Here is a 14,322-nt window from a genome sequence, read left to right as displayed (position 1 = left end):
TGTCTTATGTCCCACAAGTAGATTTATTGTGGTAAGTATACAAATGTACTAAATGTGTTTAGGCGTTTGTTAAGTTAAGACTAACAAGTCAATAAGTTCATACTTTAAATTATCATTATACATTTGGTATACTATATTTGACATTGACATATACACACACATATACATATATTGTGTTGTTAAAGGGAAAATACCCAGAAAAAAGGGCTTAATGGCGACAAGAGATTGAAGAAAATATGTGAAAAAACTGAGATAAACCATATATAGCAATGTTGAAATCAACTCACTGACATGTGACATGTCTGTCTAGCGAGGAGGCTTTGGGATTTTGTCTTTCATACTATGCATCCTTTCTTGATATGATGGGCTGGCTGGTAAATTATTTTAAAGAATTTAACAAGCAGATTAATTCAGATCAACAGAGGGTATATTAACAAATAATTATTATTATTATGACAACTATCCATGGTTTTCTGCTGGAATAAGGTGTTTGTGGTGAGTTGCTGCCCCATGTAAAGGGGTTTAGGTATCTCGGGCCTTGTTCTCCAGAAAGATGAGGCGGGACATTGACTGGCAGAGTGAAGCGGCGTCAGCAGTTATGTGGACGACCGTTGTAATAAGGAAGGAGATGAGCTGAAAGGCAGAGCTTTACCAGTCAATCGACATGTATGTTCCGACATGAGGACCGGGTAATGGCGAAAGACTGAGTTTGCAGATTAAAGAAAAGAGTTTTCTCCAGAGAGTGTCTTATAGCTGAGCCCTAGAGAGATAAGGCGAGGAGCTTGGACATCCGGAGGGAGCTCAGAGTACAGTCGCTGCTCCTTTGTGTTGAAAGGAGCCAGTGGAAGTGGATCAGACAAGGACACCTTCTTTGGATGTTTTCAAGTCTAACTGGGAGGAGACCAACAATACAATAAATTGCTTGTATTTTTTCTCCAAGACATCCTCCTTCCTTAAGTGCACAAAATGTAAATTTGTTTAAAGTGCATTCATGTTATATGATGGATGGTAGCTATGGGGATGCTTCCAATTTGTATGACCTAAAAGAGTTCTTGTCACTGGACAACTCAACAGCTATGTGAAATGAAAGTGGATTATGTGAGGGTTAAAAATACTATGCTTTGATCACACAACACCATACCCATTTTATTTGCAATTAATAACCTTGAACACGGGCGCTCTGTGTGGGTTTTCTGCTCAAGCTTCCTCCCACTGTTTAGGTTTGTTTGGACCCCCACTTGACTGTAGGTGTGAATATGAGTGTGATTTGTTGTTTGTCTCTACATGTTGGCCCTGTGTTCGGCTGGAGACCTTTCCAGGGTTTAACCTGCCGCTCACCCAAAGTCATCTGGGGTTGGCTCCAGCCCCCTCGACCGTTAAAGGATAAGTGGTTTAGGTGGATGGATGGAACAAGGGTGGTGAAGTAGTTAGTGAGGCCGCCTCACAACCGAACCTGCTTGAACCCTGTTTTCTGTGTGGAGTTTGCAAATTCATGTGCCAGCGTGGCTTTCAGCTGGGAGGAATTACAATCTGTATGTCAGAGATATCTTCTAGAAAATGTAAATTTGTAATGTAGAAAAAGTGTTCCACTTATAATTTTGACTTTGACGTTGACAATCTACAAGCTGGAAGCCTGTAACTTTATTTTAACATGAACTTTGCATGAACCCAATAGTTAAAAGAGAGTGGCGGATACTCTCAATGTATAAAACTGAGAGATATTGAAGATTATGGGACAGTAAAGCCAAACATCGTCCTCCATGAAGAGCAGAGTTGCCAATGTTATGTCACTTATCTCCAGATGGCTCCAGAGCTTCCTAACCAGGTGTGTTATCTGCCACAACAGATATGTAAAGACTCAAGTATTCTACACTATCTCCCACAAGCTGTCACAGAAATCAGCTTTGTACGTTTTGAAATCCTTAAAACACATGTAGACCAGATTAGAAAATTCCGGAAAATATCACTGATCCACCACAACAAGCCAAGAGGCCAAAGTAGCTTCAACACCCGATTGATTCATCAATCGACCAAAAGTGACAATTATCAATGTCTGGAAACAGAAAGAAGTGGCTACACTAAGTGTCTGAGGTAGACTCATGGAGAAGGCACCCACCTGGCATGGACTCAAGAACGGAGCGAATATATCCCCAGAATTTAAACTACTCCTTCGCTGAGAAAAAGAGTTGAATCCATCATTTTAATAACCATTGCAGCCCTAACATTAATTAATGGTAAAAGGGTGAGAGTGCCAACAAAGCATTATCTTTACTGGAGGGAAGCCACGTCTTTATCATCACTGAGGTCACCAGCGCAAAGTTACAAGTTTTGAAGTGACAGATTAAAGATGAAATCATAAATGTCCCCAGGTAAATTAGTGGGTAATTTCAGTCGGGGATCTTGACGTTGGGGTGACTCACGTTCTGCGTTCCTGCCCCACAGTGACAAGCGGAGCAACAGTCAGAAACACAAACCAAATGGCGCTCCACTGTGCAAAAAACTCAACTCAGCCTGCTCCTATTGCCTCTTGGGGGAGATCTTCAACAGTAACACAAACTGGCACATTAGTCTCAACAGTTTAGAATTTGCCACAATATTGATAGCCACAGCCATTCTGCTGCATGGCGCTGGCAAGCAACAGAAAACCCATAAAATAAGCAACCTCATACAAACCAGAGCAAATCGTTAAACTGTTTGTTACAACATTCCTTAATTTAGGCTTTGGGCATTACTTCTACATGACATTATTAATGGTTGTCTATTCCTATTAGGTACAGTATTGATTTTAATGTCTCCTTAATGTGTGTAGCAATTCCACAATCCAAGACAGACAACTTCATTAAATGGCATGGCAGAAGACTATTACTGTAGAGGCAGTTTAGATGTGTTCTTTTTTTATTTCCTATACAGGAGGTTAGCCAAAAACGATTTAAATTTGAAAGACAGTGCCAAAATACAGATTGTGTGTGTGTGTCTGTGTATGTGTGAGTTTGTGTGTATTAATGTGTGTTATTACAGGATACTTGGGGCCTGTGTTTAGACAGGAGCATCCTGTGAAGGTAAAATAAGACGGAACAGTACTCCAGATCACAGCATGTCAGAGAACTAGAAAGAAGCCAGATGTCCCATAAGATTCTTTAGGTCGTTCCTGTCGGCTTTCTGTTTACGTTGTTTCATGATAAATTAAAGAAGCTGACGATGAAGTTTTGATTCTGTTTCAGTGATGATTTATGTAAACTTTGTTTACATGAAAACTTTTACACATTTAAGGGTCTATGGGTCAATATTAATAGTTACCATTCTCATGATACAGATACAGTTACTATGTAAACATCAATCACAGAGAACAGAGGGAGTTTTTAAAACTGGATATTCCAGGATAATTTCACAAATCTTCACATTTTCTGTGTCCAATAGAGACACAAAATACTTTTTTAAGTTAAGTATTTCTACTTCTCTTAAATATTTCTATTTAATGCAGTTTAGTGCTCTACATGAAAAGGACAATATATCAACTATATGGAGAAATCAAACTCAAATATAATTTATTTGATGTGTACATTTTAGTTTGGTCCATATCCCATACATTAACACGGAGGAGTCAGGATTTCTAACCTTTGCTGCAGCCTAACATTATTGGTACACTGTTCCACTAATCAACAGGAGGCAGTAAGTCAACAAAATGTGTTTCAAAGCACCAAAAAAGGCAGAGAAAAAGACAGTTTCAAGCTAGGAAACATAGATATAAACTAAGAACTATGCAAACTATCCATAAAAGTCAGCTTCACCAATGATTTAATTTATAGGATATGTGTCCATCACATTCTCAAGGATGCACACTGTGTTTTGATAAAAAAAATCATTGTTTTGTTAGAAGAAAACTCCATTGGGACCAGTGAAGTATACACACTGTTGTCTGCTGGGAAAAACTAACCGAGAAAGTTCGTTGAAATGTAGCTTCATTAAACAAGAGGCCGGACTGAAACAAGACGAAGATGATGACGGGAGAAAAGTAAAGACAGAAAAGAAGGTCAGGTCATTTGTCTACAAGGCTGGTGCTCAGTGGGGGGGGACAAGCCCAGGGAGCAGGCATTTCTCAATGATGCCATCCTCCCAACTCTGAAAGATGACTCACAGGGGACTGAAGTAACTAAGAGGGCAAATAACATTCACACATGGCGTGGCAGAGCAGCATGACGGCTCCTTGGTGAGACACTAACTTGGCTACAGTCACTCAAAACTTTGATTCTGTTGGCAGTTTCTGTCTCCCAGGTGTCCTCTGTTCAAGTAGATCTCTCACTGCGTTGCCCAACTGATACCTCTGTGCAGCCTTGCGTGAGCATAAACACGTGCATACATGTGCACGTGAATCACGCGAGTCTACAGTATGTGTTTGCCAAAGAGTGAGCCTGCTCCCCTTGAGGTAGGCCTGTGGAGCCTGTGACAATTTTTCCTCTCAACCTACCGTCAGATGCTGCTCAGCTGTTGCCTGCATGGTTTCTTAACGGTCTGGGGAGCAATGTACCCTCCTGTCCCTCCTCAGCACACCAACAGACCCCGGTGACCCAGGCAGGGTTAAAGGCCAGCTAGGAGCCTACAGCTAGGGCCACACCAGAACGGTCACTGTGGAAAAGTTTTCTCTTCACCTCTGATTCACTTTCACTCAGCTATGTAAGAGTTTAGAGCTGTTATTAGACATTTACACATTGAAATTCGGTTTAACTCTTTATGGGATTATTTAGATTAAGTATAGAAGGTGAGGAGTGTGTACAGTAGATCCCAATATTAAGGGGATCCTCTACAACAATAGTATTCATCCTCTTGGCCCCATGAATTTGAAAGCCGTCCATTCACCAGCTATTAAGATCACATCAAGACTTTAAATGTCCAGTGATTTAGGTGAAAGGAATCTATTAAAAATAATCCTAGTGATGTTTCACTGGTGTGTTGCATTGTTGTTTTCTTTACCTTAGAATGGGCCCCTTATATTTAAATCCTTACATATATAGGTATTTTTATTTACATCGGGAGCGGGTCCTCTTTGCGGGGGTCGCCATGGTTTTTACAGTAGCCCAGCTTGGACAAACTAAACATCTATTGAGATTTGCTGAAGACCACCACAGGTCTTGTTTCACGTTTGAGAGGGGAGGGTGAGGTGAAGGGTTTTCAGCTGCAACATGCAACTTCACCACTAGATGTCACTGAATTCTACACACTGAACCTTTAAGTAATTGACCAATCACTTCGTGGCTAAAAATCAGTCATATAAATACCTCTCCAATGACTTGATTCTCAGAGACATAAACAATGGAATGAAATCTCAGACTAAAGACACATTTATAATATGATCTGACAGGATATATCTCTGTGTTGCCTACAGTCCCAACCTCTTACATTCAGATGCTGCCGTCATTTGTATAACTACAGACATTGGTCGCACACATTTCCCTGGGTGCAGCCTCTTTGAATTCAACCCGCTGAACGTTGCTGTGTGAGAATGAAAACACTCCACATTTTCAGTTTAGCAGGGGACACTGCAGGCGAACTGTCTGTTTCACAGTTTAGAGACACAGGTGAGTGAAAGAGACATTACATCAAAGATGAGGCTGAGAATAAAACCCCATCCTGCGGTGGCCTTAATCCTTCAACACCTGCGATTTGAAGCACACTGCTTTGATGTTGTTGGCTCAGCGGGAGAGAGAGAGACTTGATTGGGAAAGAGAAAGAGAGGCAGAGGAACGGGGACATAACAGACTGCTCAGTTAACTCACAACAAAACTGAATGCAAGAGACAAATTGGATTGCAAATCAAGTCTTCTGTAACTCTTGAAAGATATAACCCCTGGAAGGTTTACTGCTCCATCTCGCTGACAAAGTACTATATGAGAATGCTGACTGGCTATCTTCTGGTGTCTGGAAGCAGTAAATATATGAATTCAAAGCCGACAACTCTTCATTTAGACACTGGCTGTTATTGACCCTGTCTGGAAACTCATCTGGACACTATTTAAAAGATGTAACTCCTTGTTCCAGAACTCCCTGTACAGGAAAATCATCCCACGCTGCTCATTATTGAAGCTTTTCGGTGAACATGTTTCATTAAAGATACCATACAGGAGTCAGTGAATCCTCTTGAATTTCACAGTGAATGTGGCTATCGCTAGAATATGAAGGAATACCTAATCTTACAGCTGTCCCAAGCTGTAAGATTAGGTATTCCTTTAGCTGTGTGAATACTAATGCATCCTGGGCCACATTGTGGGACTGCCTTCTTCTACAGTCTTCTCCAGTTTCAAAATATACTGAAAATAGTTCTACACTTCTCAGTGATTCCATTTATTTTTGGTGGCCAGCTACAATATCAACATTGACCGCTTCACAGGGGTATTGATATTTTCTTTTCCGGATTCAAATGGCTAAAATCTTATTTTCGTCCAGAGCTGTGTGCAGTGCATTGATTCAATCAGATCCTCTTTGCCCCACTCTGGCTGTCTCTCTCTTCTCTGTCTCTCGCACACACACAACAAACACACAATAGAGCCATCTGTCAAAGTAAGACTGGTTAAAAACAAAAACTGGTTTGCTCTTTGCAAAGTGAGATCCAACCTCGAGATACATATTGAGAATCCCAATTTTGACCTGATCACCCAAGACTCCCGTCGACGTCAGGTGAGAACAGAACAGAAAACAAACTGAACCTTCAGGAATTCCCAAACTATATCTCTGTATCAGGATTACAAAAAATCACACCACAGACTAAGGTGTGCATTAACATAATTAATATTTAACTATAACAGCTACACACCAGAGCTGAAACCATTACCTCATTGGCAAAAAAGACGAAAAGTACTAGTATCAGCCTCGCCAATGAAAATATTTGCTCTATGATACCAAATTTAGTAACTTTGGGTTGAAGATTATCGTTTGAACAACACCAGTCACATAAAGATGCCACTTTGGACCCTGGGTAATGTGTTGGGTATTTCTTGACTTTTTGTGACGTCTTATAAAGCAAACAATGTTAATTTAGTCCAGAAAATAATTGTGGAATGAGTTGAGAAAAAATACAAAAAAAAATACAATAGGCTACCACTCAATGGAACAGCATAACAAGGGACAGAGGGGAGATGGATGAGGCCAGGGCAGCCAGATCTGCCACCGCAGGACATTTTCTCTGTCGAGTAGGAGAGAAGCTGAAGGGACAAAAACAGCACAACAGCAAACACAGAGGGGAGAGATGAGGACAGATCCTGTCGTTTTTACATGACTAAGACACTGTGGATAGTTCCTGGATGTCAGAGGACACCAGAGACCTGAGTCAAATATAAGAGCAAGAGACCAGAAAAACAATTTGACTAAAAAGATGTCCTCTCAAAACACAGGGACCAAAGGAAATCATTTTATCACTAGTCCATCATTTTCTATCTTTTCAATTAATCAACTATTTCAGGACTCAATTTTAATCATGAACACAACAAATGTTTTTTGACGAATGAATTGATTCGTATATTATTTTTCAAGGTCCAATGTTGCATCTTCATTTTGCGCTCTTTTTGCGCTACAAGTAATTAAAAATGATATAATAAGAGACAATAAAGCAATAAGCCAATGTATAGGATTATATATTAAAGTAATCATTTAATATATATACTGTATTTGATGAAGAAATACATACATACATCCCAATACATTTTTCTATTGTTTTGGTGATAATTAGCACAATAATTATCAACAAGAAAGTGAAAGCTTTTCATTAATAGTTAAATGAATGTGCCAGGGGTGGGGGGGAAAACCAACACAAAATAAGATTCTTCATATTGTTATGAAAAGCAAGGAGGGATTTTTTCTACAGCGAAGGTCAGTCAACAGGAGATAGATGATTAATGTCTCCTGTCCCCCTGCTCGTATTAAGCCTCAGCACATGTATCACCAACCAGCTCCTCTTCCCAGCGCTTTGTTCTGAACCCAGCGTGTTCGTGGGGGGTTGGGTATAAGAAACAGGGTGTGGCTTCGCTGTTGTCATGGCAACAGAGTTATCACTGCTTTTGAACCCCCTCTACGAGTCGAGTGTGTGGTGTGTGTGGTGTGTGTGGTGTGTGTGTGGTGTGTGTGGTGTGAAGGAACTCGGTCACCAAACGCGAGGATGTGTAGGCGAGCGGCCCAATATATTACAAATCATCGTTAACCTACATGGAGTTCTCAGCCTGTGTGCGTGCTATGTCGATAGAATGCAAAGCAGAGCAGCTACACTCGAACTGGCAGCGTGGGTTTGCTCACTGGGTTTCCAAGCAGTTCTATATGTGCACACCCATAGCTGCCTGGTGTAAAGCCAGAGTGATGGGCTCCCTCTCAGAGTTCAAACAACCATAGCCCATCAGTTGAACCTGCAGCATCATTCCAATAGTGCTTCGCAGCAATATCTACTTTAATAGGCTGCCGCTGGTATAAAACACAAGGTTACAAAACATTACCGGGTCTCGTAAATAGGAGTCAGAGGGTTCTCTGCGTGTGACTGCGTGGTAGCAAAGAGCGCCTGACCTGCCGACAACCCCAGTGAGGAGGTTAGAGAACACAGAGCAAAGTGCTGATGCCAACGTACTGAAGAAGAGAGCTGTCAGAAATATGAGTGATTCTACAAGTCAGTGCACACCCGATCATCTTACTGTGTGTGAACTAATGAGCACAAGTGAAGCCTGATGATGTGAAACACATTTTATCAGCTTCTAATCAATAAGAAGATGAGTTAACAATTCAAATCCATTTCTGGTCCTTGGACATGAGTACATTTACATAATAATATGATAATTTTAGTTATTTTTACCGAATGTGGCTAATTAAATGCTGGGTAAACCTTTTATCCTATGAACTGAAAGCTTCATATGAAGATCTTTGAATAACACAGTAACAAGTTTACCTACAGAAAAAAACCTCGGGTCAAAACTTCTACAGGAAACAGAATACAGGATTCGACTTTACTTTTACTGTCTAAAACTGACCTAGTATAAGCCATACAATTGACTGTCTTTGTTTTCAACTGTATATGTAGTAAAATACTCCCACCTGGTGGTGACATGTTGAACATACTACAGAGACAAGCCAAGGTAACGTACACAAATGAGAAAGAAAGACAACAAATGCAAATGCTTGAAAATGATGTGAATCACATGCCAGGGTCCAGATCTCTACCTACCTAAACCTTCAGATTTTAGAAACTGGAATCCACAGTAGGACACATGCACAGAAGGGAAACCAGGTGCATCATTCCTACGACCTGGTGAGTAGAACAAGGCCCACAATATATTTCAGAACATTATCAATGTGTACATGAAAGGATTTTTTTTCAGTTTTTCAGTCTCTCCTCTGATTGGCTGTCGGCTTTCTGTGAGACACAAAGCCCAGCCAACCACAGAAAGGGAATTGTAATCTACTAAATTGGTGTGAAAAAGGTCACTGATAAATCCAAACGGAGATGGTCAGTCAGCCGATATGAGCTAAACAGACGGTTAAATCTAAAAAGCTCCAGCTGGATTTGGTGTGAAGCTCCACACCCGGGCCTCAGGCCTGGATCCACTGCAAACCCCTGGATCATCTGGAAGTCACAGCTGTACTGCAGCATCGAGGTGGAGCCCTGCTACCACTGCCTCCAGCTCACTCACCTCAGCTGCAAGAATCTCTGAGCGGACCCGGGGCAGTGCCAGTATGATTTGGGCTACGGGAGCATGCATGGCCACTGATCATCTGGGACATCAGGGAAGTGGGAGACTGGGAAACCAGGACAGCAAGAGTAGAAAATGGCAAATGGATGACCAGTAGAAGCAGCGGTCCACCCCTCCATTGTCAAGAAACCCTGTGGATGTTTGAATGGTTTGATTTGGGCTGCAGGGAAGAAACGATGAAATGCAAAGGAAAATCTACCAGCGGCAATGTGACAGTATTCAGCAAATGGAAAAAAGTAAGGTGGGACTATGTTTAGCCAGATTCGCTGATCAGGAGACAAAGCCATCAAGCAGCCCTATAACTGTGAGGGTGCAAGTTTGCAGCCACAATAACAGCGGACAAGTGTAAAGCAGCTAACCAAAAACAGCAAGATAAAAGTAATCCAATGATTAGCAGAAGGATGTAGCTTTAAAAAGATTAAACGGATTGTAGAGGAGGCCGGAAAGAAACAATGATAAGACTCCTAAATAGAGATCTAATGAAAATACCCTGTGCTGACGACATGGTTGAGGATGGTGACAGTTTCTTCACAACATCACAAAAGCTGTCCTGACAGCTAATTTGAAGGCAGTTTCAGAATATTAGCTTTGTGTATTTCTCGGCGAATTGAGCATTTTGATTAATATACCACATTGACCTGTTTTATATCTTACTTTCTACATTAAAGGACCTTGAATACATCCATGAATTCCACTTTTAAACAACCCTTCAATAAATTACACCTTTAGTGAAACTGAAAATCTTCTTGCATCTGTTAAACACGATTTCTTTATTTTACTTTTGAGAAGACAACATACCTTAACAAGAGCCTGGGCCTGGAGATAAACCGGTGTAGTTCAGGAGCAGTGATGTCAGTCAGCCGGATCAGCTCTACTTCACATTTGAGGAAGTCATACCAGAGAAACATATTGAAGAAAAACTAAATTTGTGTCACCCATAAAGTGAGATGTAGTAATACAGTAAATAAGACACACCTAAAAAAGATCCTTATCAGCATTATCTTGGTCAATGACACTTTCTAAAAATCAAAGAGCAAATAAAGAACCAAGAGGATCACAAACCTGGAGGAATCAGTGCCAACAAAACTAAACGTTACTTCTGTAAGTGCAGTTATGACTCAAACTGTGACAATTGGCTTTAAAACACCTGTCACGTGACGCAGCATCTAAACCTCTGTCCCCCCCCTTTGTAAATCTCAGGTGTGGTCCATCTTATGGGTCCCTCGTATGTTTGCACGGATTTGAACTTTACCGACAGTTTCAGGTTGTCTGTGAATGCATCACAGTGGTTTTAGCGCCACCACCAGTGACGGAAGCGGAACTTCATCCAGCAGAGTTCAGACTAAAGACAGAAACAAGATGATCTGGAGGAGTTGTTGTCTGAATGATCTGAGACACTGCGGCCATGTTTCTCAATAAGTCCGCCTGGTTCTCATGCAGTGTGCCGGACACACGTCACCACTACTGGAGTGAGTACCATCAACATGGAGAAGCTGGTTTGACCTAACCTGCTAATCACCTGACGATAATGTGACACATTCATCCATGTAGCTGGTTTGCAGCTAACAGCTACTTTATGGGCTGAAAACAATGAAAACTAAAGAAGAGCTAAATATATTTTACAGTGCTATTCCCAAGATGGGTTTATAACATACATTTTTTTTAAATATGCATCTGTGTGTCTGCAAAAAAGTGAATTCAACCAACAGTACAAACATACACTGATTATTGTAGTTCACTACACTGAAGTGCACTGTATTACAATTTGATTGATCAAAAACAACAAATCAATATTCATAAAATGCATGGGCACTTTTTATATAGCTATTATATAAACACAACACGTGAACTAAATATATTTTGTAGGATATATAAAAAACGCTTTCAAAATCACTTGAGAGAAGTAAATTGCCGTAATGGCTGACCTTAACAAAGATGGACGACACGTTACCACCTCCAGTCAGAGTCTGAGCAGTAGCTGTGGTTTTATGGTCCCGTCGACACTCCACCAATCATGAGTCAGGATGGATTTCAGAGGGAATAATTATACCACCACAAATCTAGTTTAGGATCTGTGACCCTACAAGGACGTTTGTTGACACACTTTGATTTGGTCGTCTCAGCTTCCTTTTATGGCCACAACATTTCTCTTGCAGCACTCGAGGGGGGAACCGTGGCCGGTTGGAGGACGGCAGATTATCTCTTCAGCGAGGATGCTACATGTCCAGATACTCTGAGGTGAATAGACAAAAACAAACAAAAATAAGCATATTCTAAAATCCCATTAAAGATATAACTTGAGTTTTGTTTTTTTAGGATATATGAAAGCAGAGATTACCTGTGGAACAAGGTGACCATTTTTCACAGCTTGTTTCTGTCGGCCTGTGAGAAGCGTCAGAGCGTTAAGTCCGTGTGCATCGGTCACTATGTGCTGCCTCCAGCCTCCGTGCAGGACGGTGAGGACCACCGTGTTTATTCATTTGGTGTAAACAAAGCTGGATTACCAACCGTCCACCCGTGGCCCCAGAGCTTCAGGGGTCTCAAAAGCTACAGCTCAGGCAGTTGAAGTTTTACTCAACTCTAATTCTGTCTAAGTAATAGGATTGCAAATGGAGAATATCAGCTTCAACAGGTCGTCCATCCTCAATCTTGTGACACTTGTGGATTTGTCGAGGTTCCCCTTCTAAAAAACCTTAATGTTTCTTTTTATTATTCAAACATTTTTCCTCAACAGCAATTTTTCTTAATTATCGATTGATTTTTCAGTTTATAAAATGTCATAAAAGAGTGAAAAATATCCATTGTTATTCCCCGAAGCAAAAGTTAACATATCAGATTAAATTGCTTACTGTCACGTAAAACAAGGAAACGAACAGGACGTCATGTTTTTGCTAAAGAGATATTGATTGGTTTTTGGTTGCCACGTGCAGTGAAGAGCAGGAGACCAACAACAAAATCTAGCTCTGTTACAAAGTTAATCTTTACTTTATAGTTCATTATACTTAATGGGTAGTTCCCATCTCTGAGGGCAGGTCCCACAATGAGATTCCAAGATATTTATGAGGTTGTATAAAACATCTACACAAACACAATTAATTTTTCTTCATTATAGTTTTTGTTTAATCTTTGATTTGAATTCATAGTTTAAAAAACTTGCTAGTTTTATGTAAGTAATCTAAAAACTATTCTGAGATATCACTCATAGACAGAATCAACTTGTGGAGGATGGGAAATAGTTGTTGCTTCACTTTAATGGATTAAGCCAAAAACAAAGGGAAACTAGTGAGTGATTCTATGAACTATAAATTCATACAATGTTTCTGTGGTTGTGATTTCAGAAGTGAGGAGCGTAGTGGGGAGGTTGATTTGGGAGTGTGAGGACGAGCAGCCAGGAACACAGGTAAATACACAGAGTAACTTTACACAGAGACAAATAAACAAGTTAACTCCTCAACTGGTTTCTGTTTTACAGGATTTTACACACGATGAGTCCAGTGAAGGAGAAGTCAGCAGAACCAAGTGTGTTTTCAACATAAATATTCAGAATAAGATCTCAATGAATAGTAAACTGTGCAGTGAACTAATGAATTCTCTAAAGGTCTTAAATCTTTGTACAGCTGTGACCCATCTGACACAGAGTCCTCAGAGAGTGAAGAGGCCCCCTGTGGTTATTTGCAGGATTATCCTGGTGTAAACACGCTTACAGGTGAAGCCTTTTAATATGTTACACGAGAAAAATATTTTTTTACAATTTTAAATTTTGCGTTGGAAGAGGTTATCTGGGTTTGTTAACATTTCACCCATTTTTTCTCTTCAATTATTCCCTGAAGGTTATGTAGGCATGGACGATCTGCAGAGATACTCAGGTGATCTGTGTGATTTCCATGCCGAGTGTTACAGTTGCTCCAAATGTTAAATAAAACATTCACTGAGAGGAAAGTGTGTTGAAGAGGATCAAGTACCTGTTGTGTTACTCTCAGCTGCAAGATGTAGAAAATGCTGTTGTGAATTATCTTCCTGCATAATACGCCTTGTTTAAACTGACTTGAATGTGACTTGTTAGATCTCATTTTGTAACTCAATCTATATCTTTTCATCATATCCGTCAATACAGTCCTTGATTTGTCATGTTCTGAAAAGGTAAATGTTACAAATGTTCTCCGTATTTGTTTTGAATGCAAAAATCTTTGAATTGTAGAAGTATTTCAATAAAAAAGTATAGAGGGCCAGAAATGGCAAGAAACTCAAAAACTGATTTGAGTAAACTGGATTTCAATTTTTTTTTATTTTACCAACAACAATCATAAATTTAAAATATTGGTTTGTATAGAGGGACCACATATGAAAGTATATCAGAGAGTAATTAATACAAATCCATAGTAACTGCTGTATAAGCTCTAATCATATATAAATGTATTTATCGCTGTTAAATATATCTATAATAAAGTATATGTTTTCAAAATATTTTTTTTAACTTTAAATTTAAACATGATATAATATGACATTTATTGTTTTGTATTGTTTAAAAGACAGCACAATTATAACATATATATACAAAATACATATAGACATAATATTTATTGCGTTATAGAGTATAACATTTAGT

The 14,322-nt window shown here is 39.9% G+C and overlaps 1 protein-coding gene across 1 annotated transcript; it reads left to right on the top strand.

The window, feature by feature from the left end:
- The first annotated feature begins 11,051 nt into the window (after nucleotides 1–11,051).
- Nucleotides 11,052–13,766, top strand: terb2 (telomere repeat binding bouquet formation protein 2). Its single transcript, XM_053425995.1, has 7 exons — nucleotides 11,052–11,185; nucleotides 11,873–11,954; nucleotides 12,033–12,172; nucleotides 13,055–13,116; nucleotides 13,189–13,235; nucleotides 13,334–13,422; nucleotides 13,547–13,766. The coding sequence occupies exons 1-7, from the start codon at nucleotides 11,122–11,124 to the stop codon at nucleotides 13,630–13,632; spliced, it is 570 nt and encodes a 189-aa protein (XP_053281970.1). The 5' UTR covers nucleotides 11,052–11,121; the 3' UTR covers nucleotides 13,633–13,766.
- The last annotated feature ends 556 nt before the right edge of the window (nucleotides 13,767–14,322 follow it).

The sequence above is a fragment of the Pleuronectes platessa genome, chromosome 1 (assembly GCF_947347685.1).
Source record: "Pleuronectes platessa chromosome 1, fPlePla1.1, whole genome shotgun sequence".
Lineage (NCBI taxonomy): Eukaryota > Metazoa > Chordata > Actinopteri > Pleuronectiformes > Pleuronectidae > Pleuronectes > Pleuronectes platessa.
This window is presented reverse-complemented; position numbering and strand designations above follow the sequence as displayed.

What these genes read in the sequence shown, in the direction of transcription:
- terb2 (XM_053425995.1), top strand. Translation starts at nt 11,122, where the DNA reads ATGTTTCTCAATAAGTCCGCCTGGTTCTCATGCAGTGTGCCGGACACA. An exon ending in CACACGTCACCACTACTGGA is followed by an intron (nt 11,186 to 11,872) that starts GTGAGTACCATC and finishes TTTCTCTTGCAG; the next exon opens with CACTCGAGGGGGGAACCGTG. An exon ending in GGAGAAGTCAGCAGAACCAA is followed by an intron (nt 13,236 to 13,333) that starts GTGTGTTTTCAA and finishes ATCTTTGTACAG; the next exon opens with CTGTGACCCATCTGACACAG.